General features: G+C 41.9%; 1 protein-coding gene across 3 annotated transcripts in view; it reads left to right on the top strand.

Moving 5' to 3' along the window:
• The window catches only part of C7H1orf105 (chromosome 7 C1orf105 homolog), a 49,286-nt gene extending 26,700 nt beyond the window's left edge, over positions 1-22,586 (top strand). The window contains exons 4-8 of one of the 3 annotated variants that reach the window (XR_007923819.2): positions 1,328-1,402; positions 8,019-8,086; positions 13,789-13,856; positions 15,778-16,030; positions 22,359-22,586. Coding sequence is in view for 2 of the 3 variants with exons in the window: in XM_008264062.4 (XP_008262284.1) it covers positions 1,328-1,402; positions 8,019-8,086; positions 13,789-13,856; positions 15,778-15,962 (396 nt within the window). In the remaining variant the exon portion in view is untranslated. Of the gene's footprint in view, positions 1-1,327; positions 1,403-8,018; positions 8,087-13,788; positions 13,857-15,777; positions 17,618-22,358 lie in introns of those variants that run through there. The other 2 variants (XM_008264062.4, XM_017345686.3) reach the window with 2 other exon arrangements.
• Positions 22,587-23,077: the final 491 nt, after the last annotated feature.

The raw sequence follows: 23,077 nt of genomic DNA, 5'->3' as shown, positions 1-23,077 counted from the left end.
CTTTCTTTTTTTTCTTTTTTTCTTTTCTTTTCTTTTCTTTTTTTTTTTTTTTTTTGACAGGCAGAGTGTACAGTGAGAGAGAGAGAGACAGAGAGAAAGGTCTTCCTTTGCTGTTGGTTCACCCTCCAATGGCTGCCGTGGCCGGCGCACCATGCTGATCCGAAGCCAGGAGCCAGGTGCTTCTCCTGGTCTCCCATGGGGTGCAGGGCCCAAGCACTTGGGCCATCCTCCACTGCACTCCCTGGCCACAGCAGAGAGCTGCCCTGGAAGAGGGGCAACCGGGACAGAATCCGGCGCCCCGACCGGGACTAGAACCCGGTGTGCCGGCGCCGCAAGGCAGAGAATTAGCCTATTGAGCCGCGGTGCCAGCTCCATACGTTCTGTGAATGCATCTCACAACTGAAGTTGGTGTTAATGAGAGAGAGAATGAGAGAGAGTAATTAAGAGAGAATACTCATATACAAATTTAGTCTCAAATTACATCGCATTCACTCCCTCCACCAACCTTCTACCAGAGATACAAATGAGAGCCTCCTGTCCTAGGTGTAAGGGCCCCACAGCCCTCTCTCTCACTCTCCTGCAGAGAGGAGTCAGGAAGAAGGCAGTGGTCACAGGCGCAGACAGGGTGCCCCACCTTATCACAACTGGCCATCGCTTTCTACTACTGAGACAGCCTCTGTTCCCCCAGAGGATAGAAGGGCTCGGGACCTACACACCAGTGCCAGCTTATGGCTTAATTGGTGCATTCAAGACGGGCAGCAGGGTGAAGTGGTGTTGGAGCATGGATGCTTGAGAGCTACTATTGGGCCGGAATGAAGGCATGAGAAGAAAAGACAATGCTGGGAGTGGCTAGCGTTCAGAGATTTGCAGAAGAGGGCTCTTCTTTCTTAGCTATCCGAGGTCCTCAGCTAGCCCATATATATGGTAGAGCCTTTGCCGAAATGGGAAGATGGTGACACCTGTGGGAAAATGCAGCCCCTCAGACCTGGATGCTCAGATTGGCAAACAGACCCCATCAGATTTCAAGCCTCAGCCTTTGCCCTCACTTTCTCTGCCAAGTGTGCTCTAACCTGTGTCACCATATATGTCAGACTTAAGATGGCCACCATGTCTGCAACTCACTCGGCCTACCTAAGCCCTTTCTGAACCTCCTGCAGCAAAGCCCAGATTCAATATCTACCTTGCACAGGACTGGGGCCAGAATGCCCATCTCTGTTTTATGGAAGGAAACGCTGTTACCTGTAACCCTTCTGCCCTTTTCCCACTTCTTTGCTTCCCCAAGTACCCTATCATTTCCTCACCTGTCTTTGTCCTCCTTTTCTTTCAGGTCAGGAAGAACCAGAATAACTCCATGCTACTCCCAAACAAGCCACTCTGTTCCACATGTCAAGAAATAAGCATGGTAGGCAGGGGGCATGTGAGAGATGGGCATGGGTGTCCCTAGGGCAGAGCACTACCCTGCCCCTATCAGAGCCCCACAGAGAGACTGTGATAGGGCCCCTTGCAAGGAAGACCTTAACGGAAGCTGCAAATGAGGAACACTGGCCTTGAGGCACCATCGCCTGGCACAGTGTGCCATATCTTCCCTAGTTCAAGAAGCTGAAGGAGAGCCACAGTAGGTGGACCACAGGGGAATAGATGAGATGAGCACTCTGCTTGGGATCCTACATAACTGCGTCCTTACAGGAGGTTGGGAAGTCATGGAGCTTCTCTGTCCCTTTAACATATCTCTGCCACAACATGTGTGCACACACCCATGGACCTCCTCCACCATCATGATCATGAAACAAGCAGCTCAGCCGTTGAGTTTATCATTAATTCAGTTCACACATCAGGAGAAAACCTGGGGAGAGACTCTATAGCAGCGTCTGGCTGGGGGTGGGGGGGTCACCTGGCCTGGATATCTGTAACTTGGTGGGGAATTAGGGGGCAGGGGGCATATTGGGGATATGAAGAAGAAGGATATCACGGGTATGTACAAGGAACGGAGACAACCTCTGCCATTTGTCAAAGCTGACAGAGAAAGAGGCCTGTTTCGGGAGCCATGTTCCACCCGGTCAGGGTTAAGAACTGAGATCATTCAAGGGTTAGAGCTAGCATTGGTTTAGCTATTAGGGTCAGGGTAAGGAACAGGCTTCGGTTAAGGGTTAATGTAGCCACGTGGTTAGGTTTTGGGTAGGGGATGGGAAAGGATCCTTTTAATGCTGGTATCCTGTAATTCTCCTTTGCCCTAGCAAAGAAGATGGGGCTTAGCATACTGTGAGAGGAAGGGCAAGGGTGGGGGAAAGCAGGAGCTGCAAAAGGTGCCCCTCCACTAGGTTCTTGGCAAAAGTGCTTCAGGCTAGTATGTTATGAAAGAGAGCAGCAGTTCTGTGCAATTTTTATGAGGGATTCAGAAATCTAACTGAAGCTTGTGGCACAGCTGTACCTGGATATTGCAATCTATATTCATCTTCTACATCATTAGGATCATGGTGTTCAACATTTGCTTTGACTGCAGCCTGGGAAATTAAGATTAGGCTTTCACCAGGTCTTATTCCTGGAATCATTGTGCCCACATTTAGAAGGCCCCGACCCAGGCCTGACCTGGGCTCCGCCAGCTGGCATGCTTGATACTCTCACGGCTGTCCTCTTCTCTAACCTTTCTCTGACCTTTGCCCCTGCCCAGGCCTGACAGGAGTAGAACCCTACACTGTGATGTTACTGTTTGCTGCAGCATCTAACAGGAAGGTCCTCAAACACTACAGTTCCCAGGGGCCTTTCCCTACTGCTGTCGGAACCCAGTGGGAAACTACAGGAAGTTAGAAAATAGACATGCATCTCTCCCACCTATGTGGGATACATGGATGGAATTCCTGGCTTCTGACTTTGGCCTATCGCAGCTTTGGCTGTTGTACAGATTTGAGGAGTGAACCAGCAGATGAAAGATTCTCCTTCTCCCTCTCTCATTCTCTCTCTCTCTCTGCCTCTCCCCCTCAGCCCCTTCTCTGTCTCTGTAGCTTTGCCTTTCAAGTAAGAATAATAAATAAATGAATATTTAAAAAAAAGAAAACAAACACTAAAATAACTTTTTCAGTTTTACTTGCATGGTAGGTGGTTCTCATTAACATGGGGAAGACCCATATGCATTGGTTAGCTTTTTGGGGGCCTATCATTGTTGTACCTAAAATGAAGTTTAATAAAGGAAATTATGATGCCTACCATTTATATCTCTACAACGTATATAGAACACATTATATATGTATATATGGAACAATAAATTTTCCTCATAAATAGTAAAAAAAAAAAAAGAAAATAGGCATGCAATAGCCTTGCCTAGCTATCTGCGGGGGGAGGGACTGCGGATTTGCTGTTGTCCCTGTGACATTCTGACTTTCTCAGAGAGGAAGTGGAGCTCCCAGGGAGGACATAAAACTACTCCTGGGGGAGAAGGGAGCTTCCTCAACTGAGTAAAAAGCATCTACTGGAAAGCCCACAGCTAACATAGTGCGGAAAGACTGGATACTTTTCTCTAAGATCAGGAACAAGACAGCGCTATCTTCTTTTACTATTTCTATCCAACATTATACTGTGTGTTCTAGCCAGGGGAGTTATGGCAAGAAAGAGAAATAAAAACCACCCAGATTAGAAAGGAATTAGTACAAGCCAGCATTGTGGCACAGAGGGTTAAGCCACTCCTCACAGCTCTGTCATCCCATATCAGTGCTGGTTCAAGTCCCAGTAGGCTCACTGCAGACTGAGTCTTGCTAATGCACCAGAAATGGCAGCAAATGATGGCCCAAGTACTCGGGCCCTTGCCACACACGTGGGAGATCAGGAGGGAGTTCCTAGCTTCAGCCTGGTCCAGATCCTGCTGTTGGAGCCATTTGGGGAGTAAACCAGAAAATGGAAGATCTCTCTCCTGTCTTTCTGTCTCTCACCGTCTGTCAGTCTGCCCTTCAAATGAATAGACAGATCTTCAAAAGACAAAGGGAGAAGCAAAAACTCTGTTTTCAGAGAGCATGATCTCATATGTGGAAAGTCCTGAGCAATCCACACACAACTAAGGACCACAGCATTACAGGATACAAGGTGAATACACAAAGAGTATTTTATTTTTAAATATTAGCAGTGAATCAAAAAAATGAAATTAAGAAAATAATATCACCTACTGTAGCATCAAAAATAAGCATTTAGGTATAAGTTTAACAAAAGAATATCAGATCTATACATCATCATGAAAAGAAATTTTAAAATAAGTGCAAAGAACCTCATGTTCATGGATTGGAACACTTGATGCTATCAAGATGTCAGTATTCCCTAAATTGATCTACAGATTCAAGGCATTTTTTTCTCAAAATCTTAGATGCTATTATGGTAGTATTGATAATAGCAAAAAATGGATATAATTCAAGTGCTTATTGCCTGATTAATGGATAAACAGAATGTGTTGCCTATGCAATGGAATATTACTCAGCCATGAAAATGAAGATTGAAGCTAAGTTTTAAAAAGGTGCAAAAGGCTACATATTGTATTTTCTGAAGCATCCAGAATAGGCAAATTCATAGAGACAGAAAATGGAAGTTTCCATAGATGGAGGAGGGGTGGAGGGAGTGCTAAAGGCACTGAGTAGGGTTTCTTTTTAGGGTGATGAAATGTTCTGGCGATGACTGCTGTGCAACTCTTTAAAACACTGAACACGAATGAATCGTGCACTAAGATGATGAATTGTATATGTGAATTATACCTCAATATAAAGATTAGCACTAGAATTTTTTAAAAAAAATACAAGCACAAAATGGGTGAATCTGAAAAAATAAATAAATAGGTCCTGGCTTGTATAACTACTCCTATTCCTGGGGGATCTTGGGCCAGGAGCTCAACCATTTAGTGCAGAAGACATAACTACTGATGTCTGTGTTTGCAAATCACCAGGGGCAGACACCATGACATGTTCTAAGCTGTCTTTTATCATACCTCTTTTCAAACAACTCATCTTCCTTTAAACACACCAATTCTGTAGCCCTTCCATTAACTGCATTGCTCTCTAATTAACATTTTCAAGCCCTTTAACAGTAGGACTATATGAAGCAGATGTTTGGCCAAGTGTTTAAGACCGTGCTTGGGGCCGGCGCTGCGGCTCACTAGGCTAATCCTCTGCCTTGCGGCGCCTGTACACCGGGTTCTAGTCCTGGTCGGGGCGCCGGATTCTGTCCCGGTTGCCCCTCTTCCAGGCCAGCTCTCTGCTATGGCCCGGGAGTGCAGTGGAGGATGGCCCAAGTCCTTGGGCCCTGCACCTGCATGGGAGACCAGGAGAAGCACCTGGCTCCTGGCTTCGGATCAGCGCAGTGCACTGGCCACAGTGGGCCGGCCGCGGCGGCCACTGGAGGGTGAACCATCGGCAAAGGAAGATCTTTCTCTCTGTCTCTCTCTCTCACTGTCCACTCTGCCTGTCAAAAAACAAAAATAATAATAATAATAATAAAGACCGTGCTTGGAACACACTCAGTCTCTATCAGAATACCAGGTTCAAGTAATAGCTACATTCTCCATTCTAGCTTCCTGCTAATGTGCACCCTGGGAGGCAGCAGGTGATGGCTCAGTATGTGGCTTCTTGCCACCCACATGGGAGACCTTGATAGAGTTCCAGCCTCCTGGCTTTGGCCTAGCCTAGCGTTGGCTATTTGCAGGCATTTGGGAAGTATACCCTTAGATAGAAGATCACATTCTCTTTGTCTATCTCTCTACCTTTTAATTAAAGGAAAATCAATCAGTAATTTTTCAAATTAGAAATGGAATCACTCATTCATCCTTTGAACTTCTTTTGAAGTAGGATTATTGGGGCTGGCATTGTAGCACAGACGGTTAAACTGCCGCTTGTGACACCAGCATCACATATGAGCACCGGCTGCTCCGCTTCTAATTCAGCTCCCTGCTAATACTCCTGGGAAAGCAGCAGCAGATGTCTCAAGTCCTTGGGCCTTTGCCATCCAATGTGGGAGACTCAGATGGAATTCCTGGCTCCTGCTTCAACCTGGCCTACCCCTGGTTGTGCCATTTAGGGAGTGAACCAGCAGATGGAATCTCTCTCTCTGTCTCTCTTTCTCTCTCTCCTTTTATCTCTCTCTCCCTCTTGTAACTCTGCCTTTCAAAAAAATTTTTAAAGGACTATAAATTGGGCAGATTGTAGGTAGACACTCTCTAACATATGAAAATTGGCTCCAAAACTCCATTAATATATTCAGTTCATGTCAACAAATATCTGTTGATTGCTGCTGTGGACCAAGTACTCAGGTAATAGGTTAAGTGCAAAGAAAATTAAAAAATCACACATAATCCCTGCCTTGCAGAACAAATAGATTGACAAATAATGACAATAAATAGAAATAGAAATCGGTCTAGTAGGGGGTGAATGAGGCAAGGAAAGTAAAAATCAGGTAGGTCTTCCTGGAAGAAAAAGAATATGCAGGGTTTTCAAGAAAGAATGGGAGTTTGCCACGATGCACTTTTTCTCAGAAACACAGGCATTGTCTGGCAACTTTGCTCTGATGTAACCTCCACAGCCCACTTTGTGCATTTAGCTGCATTTAGGGCCTTTAGAATGGGGATCATGACATTCGGAAGGAGATAGCTTCCTGCAGAGAGGAACCAAGTTGATATTAGAAAGGCAAGGTCTGCTTCTGGCACATTCTCAACCCCCTTTTATGTGTCTGGAAACCTCCTCTCAGGTTTTCACTAAAGCCTTTGCTGCCCCCCACCACCTCCAGATGCTCCTTGTTACCAGATCACCCCCTTCTTCCTCCTCCTCCTCCTCCTCCTCCTCCTCCTCCATCTTTCTTTCGGGTAATGAATTATGAGAACAATCTGAACAAATGGAGTAGGTGCTCAGCATTTGTGTAGCATTAACACTTAGTGTTTTGTTTGTTTGTTTGCTATTTTTCAAGCATTTCTGAAAGTACTTGACATGTTGGTAAACTGCAGTTTTATTGTGCCATAAATTTAAATCAAGCCAGCTGGTACAAGTCACTCAGTGAGTAGAGCAGCTGAACACCTGTACCCACATCTTTGTGATTATCATGCTGTTGCCAAAGCTACAATAATTTCTGAAAATTAATAAAAAAAAAACTTCTTAGTGAAAACGAGTTTTCCAAAAGAAGACCAACATCTCGAGAAAGTAAATAGTTTGAAAAAGATCAAGAAAGAGATGTTTCTGAGTGAGGAATTATATATGTTGTGCACTGATTTTTGGCCTAAAGGGCCAAAATAGGGCACTTAAAATTTTCAAGTGTAGTTCAAAGCACACTCATTCCTTCAGTAATTTGATAGAACATAAGGTAGACAATGACCAAGCAGTAGTCCAGGAGGCAGTAGGCTCTGTTATGAAGTAAAAATTACATGTGGGGGTGGCCTAAATAAATAAACAGGTTTTGAAGTCTTACTAATCTTAAGGTATCTAACTTCAAAATCTGATAACCAGGGAAGAACAAAGATACTCTAACTTCAGAGAAGGGTCCTATGGTTCATTCATATCACAAAGATGCATGAATAATTTTAAAAAATATTTATTTATTTATTTGAAAGACAGTCACAGAGAGAGGAAGAGACACACACAGAGAGAGAGAGAGAGAGAGAGGGAAAGAGAGAGAGGCAGAGACAGACACTGACTCCATCCACTGGTTCACTTCTCAAATGGCCCCAACAGCCAGGGCTGGGTCAGGCTGAAGCCAGGAGTCTGTAATTCCATTTGGGTCTCTCATGTGGGTAGCAGGGCCCAAGCACTTGGGCCATCCTCTACGGCTTTCCCTAGGCACATTAGCAGGGATCTGGATCCGAAGTGAAGCAACCAGTTCTTGAACTGGCACCAACATGGGATGCCGTTGTTGAAGTTGGCAGCTTAACCTGCTGTGCCAAAATGCTGGCCCCACATAAATGACTTTGACATCAAATACAACTCAAGTTCACCAAAGTTACAGTGCGTTATTAATTTAAATCAGAAGGCAGTTATGGGCAATGTTCTAACTGAGACTTTCTTCCTCAGATACAATCAAGACCTCTGAGAATCCCAGATGGCCTCAAACTATCCTTTAAGAATTTTGTGAGTCATAGGTAAGCCAGAAGATTTAAACCAGGCAGTGACTTTAATTCTCACTATATTTGTTTGGGGATACAGGATAGGATATGGGAACACAGTAAGTAAGGTGTTTAGGGATGCTTGGGAAATGGGCTTATTGACTGGTTTCATTTTCTGGTTAAGACAGCCCAAAAAACACACTTTCACCATTTTTTCTTGAACAACTTTTGAAATTATTATGGAAGCTATTCTGTTCATAAGAACAGAATAAGGAATAGGATAGATTTCCTTGATAACTCGAGCAGAACTAAATACAAATTATCCATGTCAATGACATACCTGGTTCACAAGATACAGACGATCACACATATTGTGTCCTAAATCCAGGATATCTTCTGCTAATTTTTAGTGACTGAAATTCCTCTAATCTATTTATTTTGTTGTCACTTGCTACTTTCTTATCAATAATAGCATAAAGAAAAAACAACCAGTCTGAATTCTGTTTGTCAAAGTTTTCTTTTTCTGTATTAAACCATCATACAGAGGATTTTTTTTCCCACCAGAGAAAACTTTTATTTAAGGAATACAAACTGCATGCATTTCATAAGTACAGCTTAGGAATATTATGATTCTTTCCACCATACCCACCCTCGCACCCATTCTCTAACCCCTCCTCTTCCTCCCTCTCCCATTCCCGGTCCCATTCTCCACTAAGATCCATTTTTGATTAACTTCATACACAGAAGGCCAACTCTATACTAAGTAAAGGGTTCAACAGTGTTCATGAAAAACACCCAAACAACAATGAAAACTGTTCTTCAACAATCAAGACAAGGGCTGTTCAAAGTCATTGCATCCTGAAGTTAATTTCACTTTTTTTTTTTTCAGCACTCTGGCCTCAGAGTCAGCCCTTAAGGCATTCGGATCTGGCTGAAGAGCCCATGAGAGTATTTTAGGCATGGAAAGCCAAGACACTCTGGGAAAAAAAAAAAAAAACACAACCCCCCCCCCAAAAAAAAAAAACCACCTAAATGAAAGATCTCTGCGAGTGAGATCCCAGTAGAAAGAATGGGGCCATCAAAGAAGGAAGTACCTTTCTCTGAAGGGAGGAGAGAACTTCCACTTTGACTATGACCTTGTCTAAATATGATCAGAGTCAGTGAACTCAAAAGGCTTCCATAGCCTTGGAAACTCATGACAAGAGCCTAGGGTGATTACTGACGCCATAAACAAGAGTGTCAATTTGTTAAGTCAACAACAGGAGTCACTGTGCACTTACTCCTCATGTAGGATCTCTGTCCTTAATGTGGTGTACGAAGTGAATTAATGCTATAACTAGTTCTCAAACAGTATAGTTCACTTTGTGTTTCTATGTGGGTGCAAACTGTTGAAATCTTTACTTAATGTATACTAAACTGATCTTCTGTATATAAAGAGAATTGAAAATGAATCTTGATGTGAATGGGATGGGAGAGGGAGCAGGAGATGGGAGGGTTGCAGGTGGGAGGGAAGTTATGGGGGGTGAAGCCATTGTAATCCATAAGCTGTACTTTCTAAATTTATATTCATTAAATAAAAGTTAAAAAAAAAAAAAACAGAAAAAAAAGAGCCTAGGGAGATTACTGATGCCATAAACAAGAGCGTCAAATTGTTAAGTCAACAACAGGAGTCACTGTGCACTTACTCCTCATGTAAGATCTCTGTCCTTAATGTGTTGTCCAATGTGAATTAATGCTATAACTAGTACTGAAACAGTATTTTACACTTTATGTTCTGTGTGGGTGCAAACTGATGAAATCTTTACTTAATATATACTAAATCGATCTTCTGTATATAAAGATAATTGAAAATGAATCCTGATGTGAATGGAATGGGAGAGGGAGAGGGAGATGGGTGGGTTGCAGGTGGGAGGGAAGTTATGCGGGGGGAGCCATTGTAATCCATAAACTGTACTTTGGAAATTTATATTTACTAAATAAAAGTTAAAAATAAATAAATAGTTTTCAATCCAAAAAAATCTCACTTTTTTAAAAGAAGCTTAATTAATTTTTTTCCAGCTTTTTATTTAATAAATGTGAATTTACAAAGTGCAACTTTTGTATTGTTGTGGCTCCCCCCCCAACCTCCCTCCCTCCCGCAGCCCTCCCCTCTCCCACTCCCTCTCCCATCCCGCCCTTCATTGAGTTTCATTTTCAATCACTTCATATACAGAAGATCAACTTAGTATAGACTAAGCAAGGATTTCAACAGGCTGCCCTCACACAACCGCACAAGGCATAGGGCATTGTTGGACTAGTAGTGTTGTTTTTAAGTTTCATAGTACAACACATTAAGGACAGAGATCCTACGTGGGGAGCATGTACCCAGTGACTCCCGTTGTTGATTTAACAGTTGGCACTCTTATTTATGATGTCGGCAATCACCCGAGGCTCTTGCCATGAGCTGTCTAGGCTATGGAAGCCCCTTGAGTTCACCAACTCTGAACTTGTTTAGTCAAGGCCGTATCACAGTGGAGGTTCCTTCCTCCCTTCGGAGAGGCCTGTTCAAGAAGTTTAATTAACTTTAAAGAAGCACCTAAGAATGATACATCTTTTGCCAGCACTTAGACATAATTATAATACATCTCTTTGAGGACAGAGGTCCTGCATGGGTAGCAAGTGCAGAGTGACACCTGTTGTTAATTTAACAATTAACACTCTTATGTGTGACCTCAGTGATCACCCGAGGCTCTTGACACGAGCTGCCTAGGCTATGGAAGCCTTCTGAATCCAAAAACTCCATCAATATTTAGACAAGGCCATAAGCAGAGTGGAAGTTCTCTCCTCCCTTCAGAGAAAAGTACCTGCTTCATTGATGATCACTTCTTTCCACTGGGGTCTCACCCACTGAGGTCCTTCCTGTAGGACATTTTTGCCACAGTGTCTTGGCTTTCCATTCCTGAAATGCTCTCGTGGGCTTTTCAGCCTGACCAGAATGCCTTAAAAGCTGATTCTGAGGTCAGAGTGCTATTTAAAGCAATTGTCATTCTCTGAGTCTGCTGTGTGGACTTCTTCCCATGTTGGAGCATTCACTCCTTTTCAATTCTATCTATTATTACTACCAGACACTTAATCCTATCCATATGATCACTTTAACACTTAAGGAGATATATTTACCACCCAGCTCAAGGGAATTTGGGGTCCCATGACAGGTTTATAAGCTGTACCCTTAGAAGTATGTCTGTAGGAATGTATGCAGAATTATACAGCTTTACAGTTAACAAATTTCATTCACTTCATAACTACAACTTTAGGAACATAGTGATTTTTCCCACTGTGCCCACCTCCCACCCATACTCCCACTCCTCTTATGTGTTTACATTGTTTAAAAACTCAAAACAGGGACTGGCACTGTGAGGCAGCAGGTTAAGCCACCATCTGCAGTGCTGGCATCCTATATGGATGCCAGTTCAAAACCTGGCTGTTCCACTTCCAATCCAGCTCTCTGCTAATGTGCTTGGGAAAGTGTCAGCGGAAGGCACAAGTCCCTGGGCCCCTGCCACCCATGTGGGAGACCCAGAAGAAGCTCCTGGTTCCTGACTTTGGTCTGGCACAGCCCTGGTCATTGCACCTATTTAGGGAGTGAACCAGTGGCTGGATGATCTCTTTGTGTCTCCTTCTCTCTCTCTCTCTCTCTCTACACCTCTACCTCTACCTCTACCTCTACCTCTACCTCTACCTCTATCTCTCTCTTTTCTTCTCTCTACAACTCTGACTTTCAAATAAATAATTTTTTTAAATCCTCAAAACATTGTCTCACCCTTAATAAGCCATCAGTGTAAGTCATCTTGCCTTGCTATCATGTGTTTTCCTGACATATGACCAACCAAAAAAGTATATGTTATTAAATTTAATTTCCCCCCATATTACAGACAGCAATAATGTGGGAAAATAAATGAGTCCTTTTGGAACCTTGTGTCACAGTGGTAGAAGTTCTGATTCCTTTTATGACATTAAGGCCATTTGTTCCAGACCAATATACAAACTCAGATGCATTGAAGCCATGTACCAGATACTTGCCCCAGGTGGACAAGGTCGTGGAGGAAATGGGTATTTGGACAATCCAGCCCCAGGACTGATAACATTTGCCTATCCTGTCTCTATACTTTCAAAGAGCTCTTCTATCAAATCATGATAAAGAATGAATTCTAATAAGTATTCTTTATTTAAATGGAAGACAACTATCTCAGATTAGGGATTTCTGAACAAGTTTACTCTCCTATGAGAGTCTTTTGAAAAAAATTTATTTATTTATATTTGAAAGGGGTAGGGAGAGAGAGAGAAAATCTTCCACCCACTGGTTCATTCCCATAAATGGCTACAACAGCTAGGGCTGGGCCAAGCTGAAGCCAGCAGCCCAGAACTCCATCTTGGTCTCATTCATGGATGGCAAGGGCCCAAGTATTTGGGCCATTTTCTATTGCTTCACAGGCACACTAGCAGGGAGCTGGATTGAAAGTGAAGCAACTCGGTGAATAAGGCCTTTGAAATTTGTCGCCTCATTCAATTTATCTTGCAAGTTCAGTACCTTAGATAAAGTTCCAATCCCAGAATCATTAGTTGGTTTTATCTTAAATAAATAGCTCTTATCCATTTAAGACTAAGGGTCAAACACATCTTATAATCATGTCAACACCAACCAGAAGTATCATCAGATTGGTTTTTGGTTCTTTTTCATTACATTGAAGTAAAATGTATCACTTCTGTTTGAAAGTTATCTTCGATGACTGTAAAGTAAGGAATTGGTTCTGTTTATAGCTTGTAAGATCTGTTCTGTAGTTTTAAAATCTCATTGCATATATAGGCAGATGGAACTGTCCTCACTGAAATAATAGGTATTTAAAGTGACTTCAATTATAGCCTTTGAAGAAATTATGATAATGTTGAGTGGAAGGAATGAAGAGAAAAAGGAAGAGAGTGAGGGAGCAAAAAGAGAAAAAATGATGGAGAAATATTCTACATTTGTTGAATAGTAGAATAGGCAGAACTTAAATTATTCCATTCTGAAAATACCACTTGCCTGTTTGACAAAGATGGATAATAGAAGAGGTTTTACTTTCTGTCTTTTTTTTTTTCAGTTTCACTGAGTCTTCCAGAGGCAACTGAATAAAATACACTGGTTAGAATGGTGCATTTTTGTTAGCAATGCAAAAATTATCTTGGAAGTAGACACCATTAAATAAATGTAGATCTTTAGATAGATATCTCATCAAAGTTTACCAATTTGACAGTTTTTAGAAATTACACAATTTAAACAAATATAGAAATGTCTTGGGCTCATGCACATTTTGGATAAGGGTCATCTCCATAGCCTGGATGTCAGGAGAAATAAAATGTGGTTAGGACATTTTCTCTAAAGTTGGAAGTCTAACCAAAATATTTTCAGTTTTCCTCTTTAAGGGTATATTATTGATATGGAAGATTTGTTACTTTTTTTAGAAATTGGAGGGTTCTTTCCTTAATCCTTCCTATTTTTAGACCATACATGTTCTTACAGTGACTGCCACTAAGGCAAAAGAGCTTGAGAATTATTGATCTTTGGACCAGTTGTCTTCATTGCCACAAAGTGACCTACTCACCAGGTTAACAGTGGTGGATTTGAGAGACCATCATCTGTGTTGTAAAATGTATAAAGATGCATTCTTTTCCATCAAGCCTTAGCCAATTAACATATATGTTTTCTTGCTTTTTTCAATCAGAACGATGAGCCTTCCTCAACCCCAAACCCAGACTTTTCCCAAACCTTCCCGTGATGACATTCCAACAGGTTTGCTTTCTTTTAGAGTATCTGCTACTTGAAACATGTGATGCTGAGGGTAATAGAATGAAAAGTTTAATCCCACAGATAATTTCTAAACTTCTGAGAAATTTTCCATTCTCTATCCCTTTCTCTTTCAACTATTGCCATTTGATGGATTTGAACTGGTCCACAGTCCTCCTTTCATTCCAGCTCTTACCTGTCCTCTCCTCAGGCCTCACTCACCCTTACCCATGTCGTGTTCCTTCCCAGGTCCTCTCCATGCCGTGTGGTTCTGGCCAATAATTCACCTGTTGAAGAATTTCCTTAGGGATAGGACACCAACCAGATAAAAGTCACTCTACAGGCAGTCCCCATGGTACCAACCAAAGTGAGAAGGGAAATCCCCTTAAGCAGCCTCACTGAGGCCCTGCACCTTTTACCCCATAGATTCCCTAAAACACCAGCCTTCTCCCAACTTCTCAGTGCTGTTCTTATGTTCACTTGATACTGACAGAGGCAAGGACAGAGCAACTTGAACTCAGACTTCAGCATTGACCTCAGGGTCATGTGACACACACTAACCCCGCCGCAGTGGGACTCGGGTCTGGATCCTACTGTTGCTGAACAAGCTTCATATTCCCACCTGTAAAACCAGAGTTTTGTTCCTTTGAGAGCTGAACACTCAGAATAAGCAGCCCCCCACCTTTTATGAGTCCAGAAAAACTGCTGACACTATACTGGCCCTCTGGGCTGCAACGCCAACCCCAACAGTCCTAGGCATATGTAACCTAGACATGTCCAAGCCGCAGCTCTTGGGGCCGCCACCCACCTGTGCTGGGTTCCCTGCAGACACATTACAGATACCAAGTGGCTGATTCATTCCAGCAAACATTACTGCCAATGATTATCTAACTTCTTCCATTGGTCACAGCAGAGATTTCTAATATTCATCCAAACCTTCTAAGTTTCCAATAATTCTTAATGAAAACTAAGAAAGTGGAAAGAACCTATCCCTATAAGTGAAGGAGATTCTTTTCTGGATTCACTTATTTTGCTTTGAGCCCAGAATTTCATGACTCCCACAGGCTCTTGGTCTGGATAAACGTTGGTGCAGATGCTAATCACTAACTTGAGCCTCCCTCCCGGCACAGTGGTGGGCAAGTGATACAAAGAACAGAAAGTTAGGATTAAAAAGTTCTGGTCCTCAGTCCATTTGTGTCTGTGGTGTCTTCACTACACAGATGAGGCCAAACTGGATCCTAGATTTGCAGTCCGTTCATCTCTCACTCTCATGCAGCCGGACTAAGGAGCTTGTTGCGGGGAACTCTGGGCTTCGGTTCCCCCAGGCAGCCGGTGATGCCCAGTGGGAAGGTGCTATTTTGTGTAGTGATTGACTATCCTTCAAACCCTGTGTCTTCTGGAAAGCTTGAATACTATCCCAATGATTTTGTAAATCAAATCATATCTGAAGAAGAATTCAGGATGGTACAGGTTTTAAAAAGCCTTAAAATAAGTTATTTCACAGAACAAAGATTCCTTTTGAAATGCAAGTACTTTCTATCCCTACTGTAGCCTTTCTGTAAGTTACTATACATCTTTTTTTTTTTTTTTCAGAGAAAAGCACTATACATGTGTCCCTGAAGAGTCTCTTGAATATTGGGTCTTCCTTTTCATTTAGTACATATTACAACTCCATATATTTTATATCTTCATTTGTAATGAAATCAGCAGTGACTCCTAATACTTTAGTTTTATTTTTGGCCTCCTCAGCAAGATTTGTAGAAGCTTAAATGTTGTGGGATATAAGATGGTTCAGTGAAAAAGGAATGCTTATGTGAATTTTGAACCTGCTTTCTAAGTTCGAAGAAGTCTTTGTGGCCTGTGATTGTTTTGAATTCCTTTAAGGATAAAATCTAAGTAGCTTGTCCTTCCTTCTTGTGCCTTCCAGAGAGCATTCACTACAAACTGCCCATTCTGGGCCCCAGGACAGCTGTCTTCCATGGACTTCTCTCAGATGCCTACAAAAGTTTGCAGGAGATGGAACAAACTTCTTTACTCAGGAAGGAACCAACAGGCAAGACAGTGAGGACAAGATGCTTAGGGAGCGAACGACCTCACCACGCCAGTCTCTGACGCTGACACTGGTGCCTTCTCTTGATTTCCCCCATCTCCAAAAAGATGACTCCATTTTGCTTTCTAAGGTGCGCTGGTGTTCTAATTCTTGCCACTATCTTTTCATTCATTTCTCCTGAGAAAAAAATGAGTTAACTGACACAACTGAAATGAAACACGAGCATCTCTCTCATTTTATTTTGTTAAAGTTATTTTTTATCCGCATTATAATCAACAACATGCTTCTGTTTCTAAGACAAGCACTTTCTGTGAAAGTTCTTTCAAATCTTTGTTCAGGGCAGGGGCCAAAAATGGTTCTAAGCAGTCCCCCAGGAATTCAGCCTATTAAGAATGAAGGAAAGAAAGGGAGGTCACCACTCTATCCTTGTCTGTCATTTCACTTGGATGGATGACAGAGGCCACTGATGCAGTAACTGCATGTGGTGAGTTGTTGCAACCCCTGAGTGCAGGAACTATGTCTTGGTTTGTCCCCTCACCCCACTGCCTTGTGCCCTGCAAATATCAGATGTGCAGGTGATCTTTGCTCAAATTCATTCCAAGTGCTTGTATTTTGAAGTGTGGTTTCATTTCTGAGGATTCAGAATCTGTCCTGGTCCATGTGTGAGAGAGACAAAAGAAGCTCTAGGCTATCAAATACTATGTGTATGAGCACAAGTGCTCCATGGCCTGTGGAATCCTATGATCCTGACTAAACAGATGCTGGGCTGATATGTTGGAATTGTTGGAATTAACTCCTGTGCTGACTGCATCTGAAGAATGGACTTCAGAACCGGCACCTAAAGTGGTCTCAATTCCTGCACAAAAGCAAGCAAACAAAACAAAATTAAAAAATTAAAACAAGCAATCAAAACCAGAAAAATTTACTTGGTTGTCTAGTATTCCTGTATACTATTATTCTTGGTTTCAGATCAGTTGGAGTTCAAGAGCTCCAAAAATATTGTTTATCAATTATGATTCCATTTCAGGTCATTGTCAAAGGGGAGACATTTCACAGATAATAGTGGTTCTTTCACTTGAGATACCTATAGCTTTGCATTGGGACAGGGTAGGGGAACCTGCCTCATGTGTAATTATATGGAGGTTTTGAAATAAAATGAATATTATGTGGTTAGTAAGATGAAATATTTTTTTCAATCTCATTAAGATGGCTTTATTTCAAGTACTAGGGTGTTTCTAAAAGCTTATAAAAAAGAATAATATTGTGGCATAGGAGGTAAAGTCACCACCTGCAACACCGGCATCCCTTATGGGCTCCAGTTTGAATCCCAGCTGCACCACTTCCAATTCAACTCCGTGCTAATAGCTAAGCAGCAGAAAATGTCCCAAGTGCTCATGCCCTTGCCACCCACCTGAGAGAATGGAAAGAAGCTCCTGGCTTCAGCCTGGCTCAGTCCTGGCCATTACAGCCATCTGGGAAGTGAACCCTCTCTCTCTCTCTCCCTCTCCCTCTCTTTCTGTCTGTAACTCTTTCAGATAAATAAGAATAACTCCCTGGTGTTTGCTAGTATAGTAGAAAAGGATGAGCTGTATCAATGTCTCTTAAACATTTTGGTCTTGGGAGAATTTTATATTATTAAGAAACCCAAAAGAACTTTTTCAAAATGTGGGTTATAGCTCTTTTTAAAACTTTTTAATAAACGTTTTATTTCAAAACAGCTTTAAGTTTGCAAAACAAAAATTGTGGAGTACAAAGAGTTCATATATACCCCACACCCAGCTTCCCTTGCAATTAACATCATACATCAGTGTGATACATTTGTCACAGCTAACAAACCAAACAGAGCTGCTCCTGTTTATTTTATCCAAACTCCCTCCATTCTCCCCACCCCACAGCCTCTGGTAATCACCTGGACCTACCAGGGCATTAGCACACTAATGAAACTCCAACAGCAGCTTTGTCGAATAGTTGTTCAGCTGGTGAGCTTTCTCTTGGTTTTATTCATACAAGCAGATCCAGAAGAGTGTAGCACTGAGGATGGAATTACCTAACTTGAGAAATGCATCCCTACCATGCTTCTTTACATAAGTGATCCAAAGCCACCATTTCAGTTTAAATTTGCAAAGAGGACTATATGTATCCTGCCTGATTTTTCTTCACCTGTAGTAATGTTTAAAATGGACCTTCTCATGCTCACCACCTGGACACCTCTTTGTAGTGTGAGAGCAAATGTTGACTGTGTCATTCATCCTGGCCCAGTCTTTACTGGGATGGATGCTTAGAGTAATAATTTGGACTTTTCAGTTATTGTTTTACCTGCTGCGTGTTCCTAAATATCATCCAAGAATCACCCACTTCACTATAAAAATCTAATCATAATGTTTTTCTTATCAGAAGCATTTACAGTTCAAATCAATTTTGAAAAATGAGTAATCTTAATTAATTTTTTTTGACAGGCAGAGTGGACAGTGAGAGAGAGAGAGAGAGAGAAAGGTCTTCCTTTTGCTGTTGGTTCACCCTCCAATGGCCACTGTGGCCGGCGCACCACGCTGATCCAAAGCCAGGAGCCAGGTGCTTCTCCTGGTCTCCCATGGGGTGCAGGGCCAAAGCACTTGGGCCATCCTCCACTGCACTCCTGGGCCACAGCAGAGAGCTGGCCTGGAAGAGAGGCAACCGGGACAGAATCCGGAGCCCTGACCAGGACTAGAACCCTGTGTGCCAGCGTCGCAAGGCGGAGGATTAGCCTATTGAGCCACGGCACCGGCCGAAAAATGAGCAATCTTGAGTAGTTTTTTTGTTTGTTTGTTTCAAGGCAAAAGTTTGATTTTGCTGTGTTTTTTTTTTTTTTTTAATGAATGCTCACAGACATGACTCAGACATATTGCTACTCTCATTTTCTTTCAATCCAACAAGGAACTTAAAATCCAATCAATCTGTACAATTCCTTTACTGTCAGAACTGCAGAGAAATTCTCTATCCAGGAAAATCCATACCATAGCTTAAAAAGCCAACAAACAAACAAAAATCAAGTATTTAAGGCAAGGTCATTGTTACAGCCGATCGCCAGTTTAACCCTTGAAGATCCTACAGACTTCTATTGCCATGTGCTTTGCTCAGGATCACTCATATTTTCCCTCATGCTTGACTGTCAGAGCTCACATGTGGCCTGTTAGGAATCTACTGGCTCCCGGACCAAGTGCTGTTACACATTAATATTGCCCATCATCCTGAATATGTCTAACAACCACTTAGCTCCTAGAATCTAAGTGTAACAAGAACTGCCTTGCTTCATCTTAAGAAAGAGTCTGTTGAGAACATCTTGTTTGAATGTAGCCTTACTCGGGTTGAGAGAGGTCTTAGTGATAAGGAGAGTATAACCCAACAGAGCGCGAAGATTTCCAAGAAGAGGAAGCGCATGGGCATTGTTTCTGTTAATAAATCTGTAACTGAAATTCTTAAGCTTCAAGACTAAATTAGAAAAAAATTTTGAAATAGAGAAAAATTTAAATAATCCCTAGGGAAAATTGGGACAATCAATTGCTTTAACCATGTCCCACTCAAAACCATTTTACTTTGGCACTTTATTGAATATCATCCCTGTTTCATACATGTAATTCTTTACTCTGTGAATAGTATAATTAATAGACACAAGAACAATATGTCACGCTGACCCCATATCCCTGCAGGAGCTATCCAGAGATATTCAGAATGAAGAAAAGGCCATTGCTAGGCTTTCCAAGCAATAATAAGAAATATACAAAGTGAGATCATTGAGTCTGGGCCTATGAAGCTACAAAAGGTGTGGGTATTAGGACCCTGTCTTCGAGGAACTTATAATTTCAATGTAGAATCACACACACAACATAAAGAACACATGTACAAGCCAGTGTGTGAGTCACAGGAGTTACAAAGTGAACACCCAATGATTACAGCAATAACGCTCCCCATATCACCAACGGTCCAGCTCTCTGGAAAAGAACAAAGAGGCAATTGTGTGACATTGTTGGGAGTTGGTCAGTGGGGAAACAGCCATGTTCACCCACAGAGGATGTAGTCTCTGATTCTGTGCAAAGTATTTGGCAAGACATTTAACTGCCCAGCCATTGCAGTGTAGAATAGGGAAACTGCGCACTGGCAGATGACCTCTTTCATATTCCTGAATCTCTTGAGATTTTCAACTCAATCTCCTGTGGTAGGGGTGGGGGTCATACTTCAGATATCACACAGCCAGATTCAAGGAACTCATAACTTCCTGGATCCTCACACTGAGAAAAATGCTTGAAGAGTCAGATTAGGGGCAGGTATTTGGCAAAGCAGTTAAGATGTTGCTTGGGATGCCCACATCCCATATGGGAGTGCTTGAATTCAAGTCCTGGATCCATTGTTAAGTGCAGCTTCCTGCCAGGGCACACCCTGGAAGGTAGCAGGTGATGGCTCAAGTAGTTAGGTCCCTGTCACCCACATGGGAGACTCAGAATGTTCTCCTTGCTCTCAGCTTTGCCCTGGCCCAGTCCTGGCTGTTGTGGGCATTTGGGGAGCAAACTAGCAGTTAGGCACTATCTATCCCCCCACAACCTTGCAAATGCATAAAATAAATAAATAATATGTGCATTAAAAACTCAAAAAGAGATATTGGTAATACTTGTTGGCCCTAAAGAATGGGAATGAGAAGCTAGAGGGCAGAAATTGGTGGCAGGGGAGGGGACAGCTTGCAGACGGTGTCTTTATTTGTTCTTTTTGAATGTTGACCCATGTGAATATTTACTGACTCAAACAAAGAACAAGACGAAACAAGCAACCTTTTTGAAGTTCCCAGGGTTTAATCTAGCTTTGGAATTGGAAACTTGATAAACTATCAACAGAATTGTTTGTCTTCCTGACACTTGAACAACATAGTCTTTGAATACTACAAGGTCCAGGCAAATGTCCAGTTCAAAGAATAAATTGTATCTCTGGTTCTTGGAATCTTTGTCGCTGAAAGGTTAGAATTGGCAAATAGATACAGACATTTCATGCTTATGTAGCATTTTAAACTTTTAAAATCCCCCCATTTGGCCGATGCTGTGAGTAGGTTAATCCTCCACCTACAGTGCCTGCATCCCTCATGGGTGCTAGTTCTAGTCCCGGCTGCTCCTCTTTCGATACAGCTCTCTGCTATGGTCTGGAAAAGCAGTAGAATATGGCCCAGGCATTTGGGCCCTTACACCCACTTGGAAAAACTGGAAGAAACTCCTGGCTCCTGGCTTTAGATTGGCCCAGCTCCAGCCGTTGCAGCCATTTGGGGAGTGAACCAGCAGATGGAAGACCTTTCTCTCTGTCTCTCCTTCTCATTGTCTGTAGCTCTACCTCTCAAATAAATAAAATCTTTTAAAAAAATTGCCATTCATATCAAGGAACATTTATATTTTATTGTGAAGACACTCAAAACTACAGAGAAGCAGGAAAAAAATAGCACACCAAGAACACCCATGTATCCTCTCACTAGAATCTACAATTGTCAATATTTTACCTCATATTCTCTATCAATATAGTATTTGACTGAATTATTTTAACAATATCATGATACATTACCACTAAATAGTAAAACTTATAACTCCAAAAAAGAAAATAAAGTCTTCAGCACAGCACCATTATCTCACCTAACAAAAAAGTAAATATTTCTTGATTGTTTTATCTCCACTCAGTTCACGTTCAAGTTCCCCAATTTGATGCCAACATGACCATTCTGGTTGACTTGTTCAAACCCAAATCAAATCAAGGATAACACATTGCATTTTTGCCTCCTTTAATCTAGAATTTTATTCCAGCTTCTTCCTGTCTGGTGACATTGACGTGTTGGAGAGATCAAGAAAATTGTTCTGCAGAATTCCAAAGACCTCTTTTAATACCACCCCTCTTCAAGTTGTTAATTGCAAATGCTTAAAATGCTTTCAAATAAGGGCCATATACGAACTAGTTTTCTTTTTAAATTACAAATCTTCATGTAATTGCCAACTAACCAGATAAGCAAGGGGCAATGCTCTTACCAAATTGAGTTGATACAATCTCAAGAATGAACACAGAATTCTGATACTTTTTAATTGTGTAACTTTGGTCAAGTTGCTTAACCTTTATGGGTCTTGGTTTCCTGTGCTCTGTAAAGAGAACAAAAGTATCTGTCTCAACAAGAAGATTATTAAAATGATTGCTTCAATAAGCAAAGTTTCCATTTATAATCTCTGGGCAGAGGAGACATATGTTTTCATTTAACATTTGAACTTCTTAAACTAGCATTTATCAAATCCGTGTGTATGCTGGTAAAGAGAACGATTAGATGGGCATTTTATTACATTTCTTATTACATGTCTAACACAGTGATGTCTTCACACTTCATCCTTATGCTGTACAAAATAGGTGTCATTATCCCTGGAATATGGATGAAGAAATGAGATCTCATAAAGGTTCAATAACTTTCACAGGTTCACTGCGCATTGGGAATTGAATTTCAGTGTTTTTGAATACACAGTTGGAGTTCCTGCCACTACCCTCTCTTCCTCTCTGATTTGACTCATACTCACTTCTTGGTCAACAAGAGTACAACATCCAGGATTTCCTATCAACCAACCTTGTTGGAGTTAAGTTCAAAGTAGCCATTCCCTCCCTCTTCCACTTTCTGAGCAATAAAACTGACTACAAATGGAACAAGACCAAGCTTCATCTTGCTAGATTTTCCCAAGGTAGGAAATATACATGCATGCTGCAGGCAAAGGCCTCTGTTCTCTCAGCCTGTTAGACATTCAGGTTTACTAGAATGTGTCATGTCTCTGGAATGAGAGGGCAGGGCAGCACCAGGGGAGCTGGGTTCTGGTATGATACTTGCCCACCAGGTCCAACAAGGCTTGGGTGGAGGGGGTTAAGAGTAGGAAGGCAGAGTAGGCCTGAGGCCTGAGAGCATGGCAAAGTCAGAGGACACAGGCTGTACCAGTCAGCCCTGGAGTTGTGTTTAACAATTGGAGTCCAAATTGGAGGGATGTAGCAGTAGGGAGAGAGCTGGTGGTATTTGTGTATGTGTGTGTGTTATGTATGTGTATGTGTGTTGTGTGTATGTGATATGTGTGTGTATGTGATATGTGTGTTGTGTGCATGTGTGTATTGTATGAATGTGTGCGTTGTGTGTATTGAATGTTGTGTGTATGAG

The sequence above is a fragment of the Oryctolagus cuniculus genome, chromosome 7 (genome assembly GCF_964237555.1).
Source record: "Oryctolagus cuniculus chromosome 7, mOryCun1.1, whole genome shotgun sequence".
Taxonomy (NCBI): Eukaryota; Metazoa; Chordata; class Mammalia; order Lagomorpha; family Leporidae; genus Oryctolagus; species Oryctolagus cuniculus.
The sequence above is the reverse complement of the archived record's forward strand: the minus strand, read 5'-3'. Positions and strand labels throughout refer to the sequence as shown.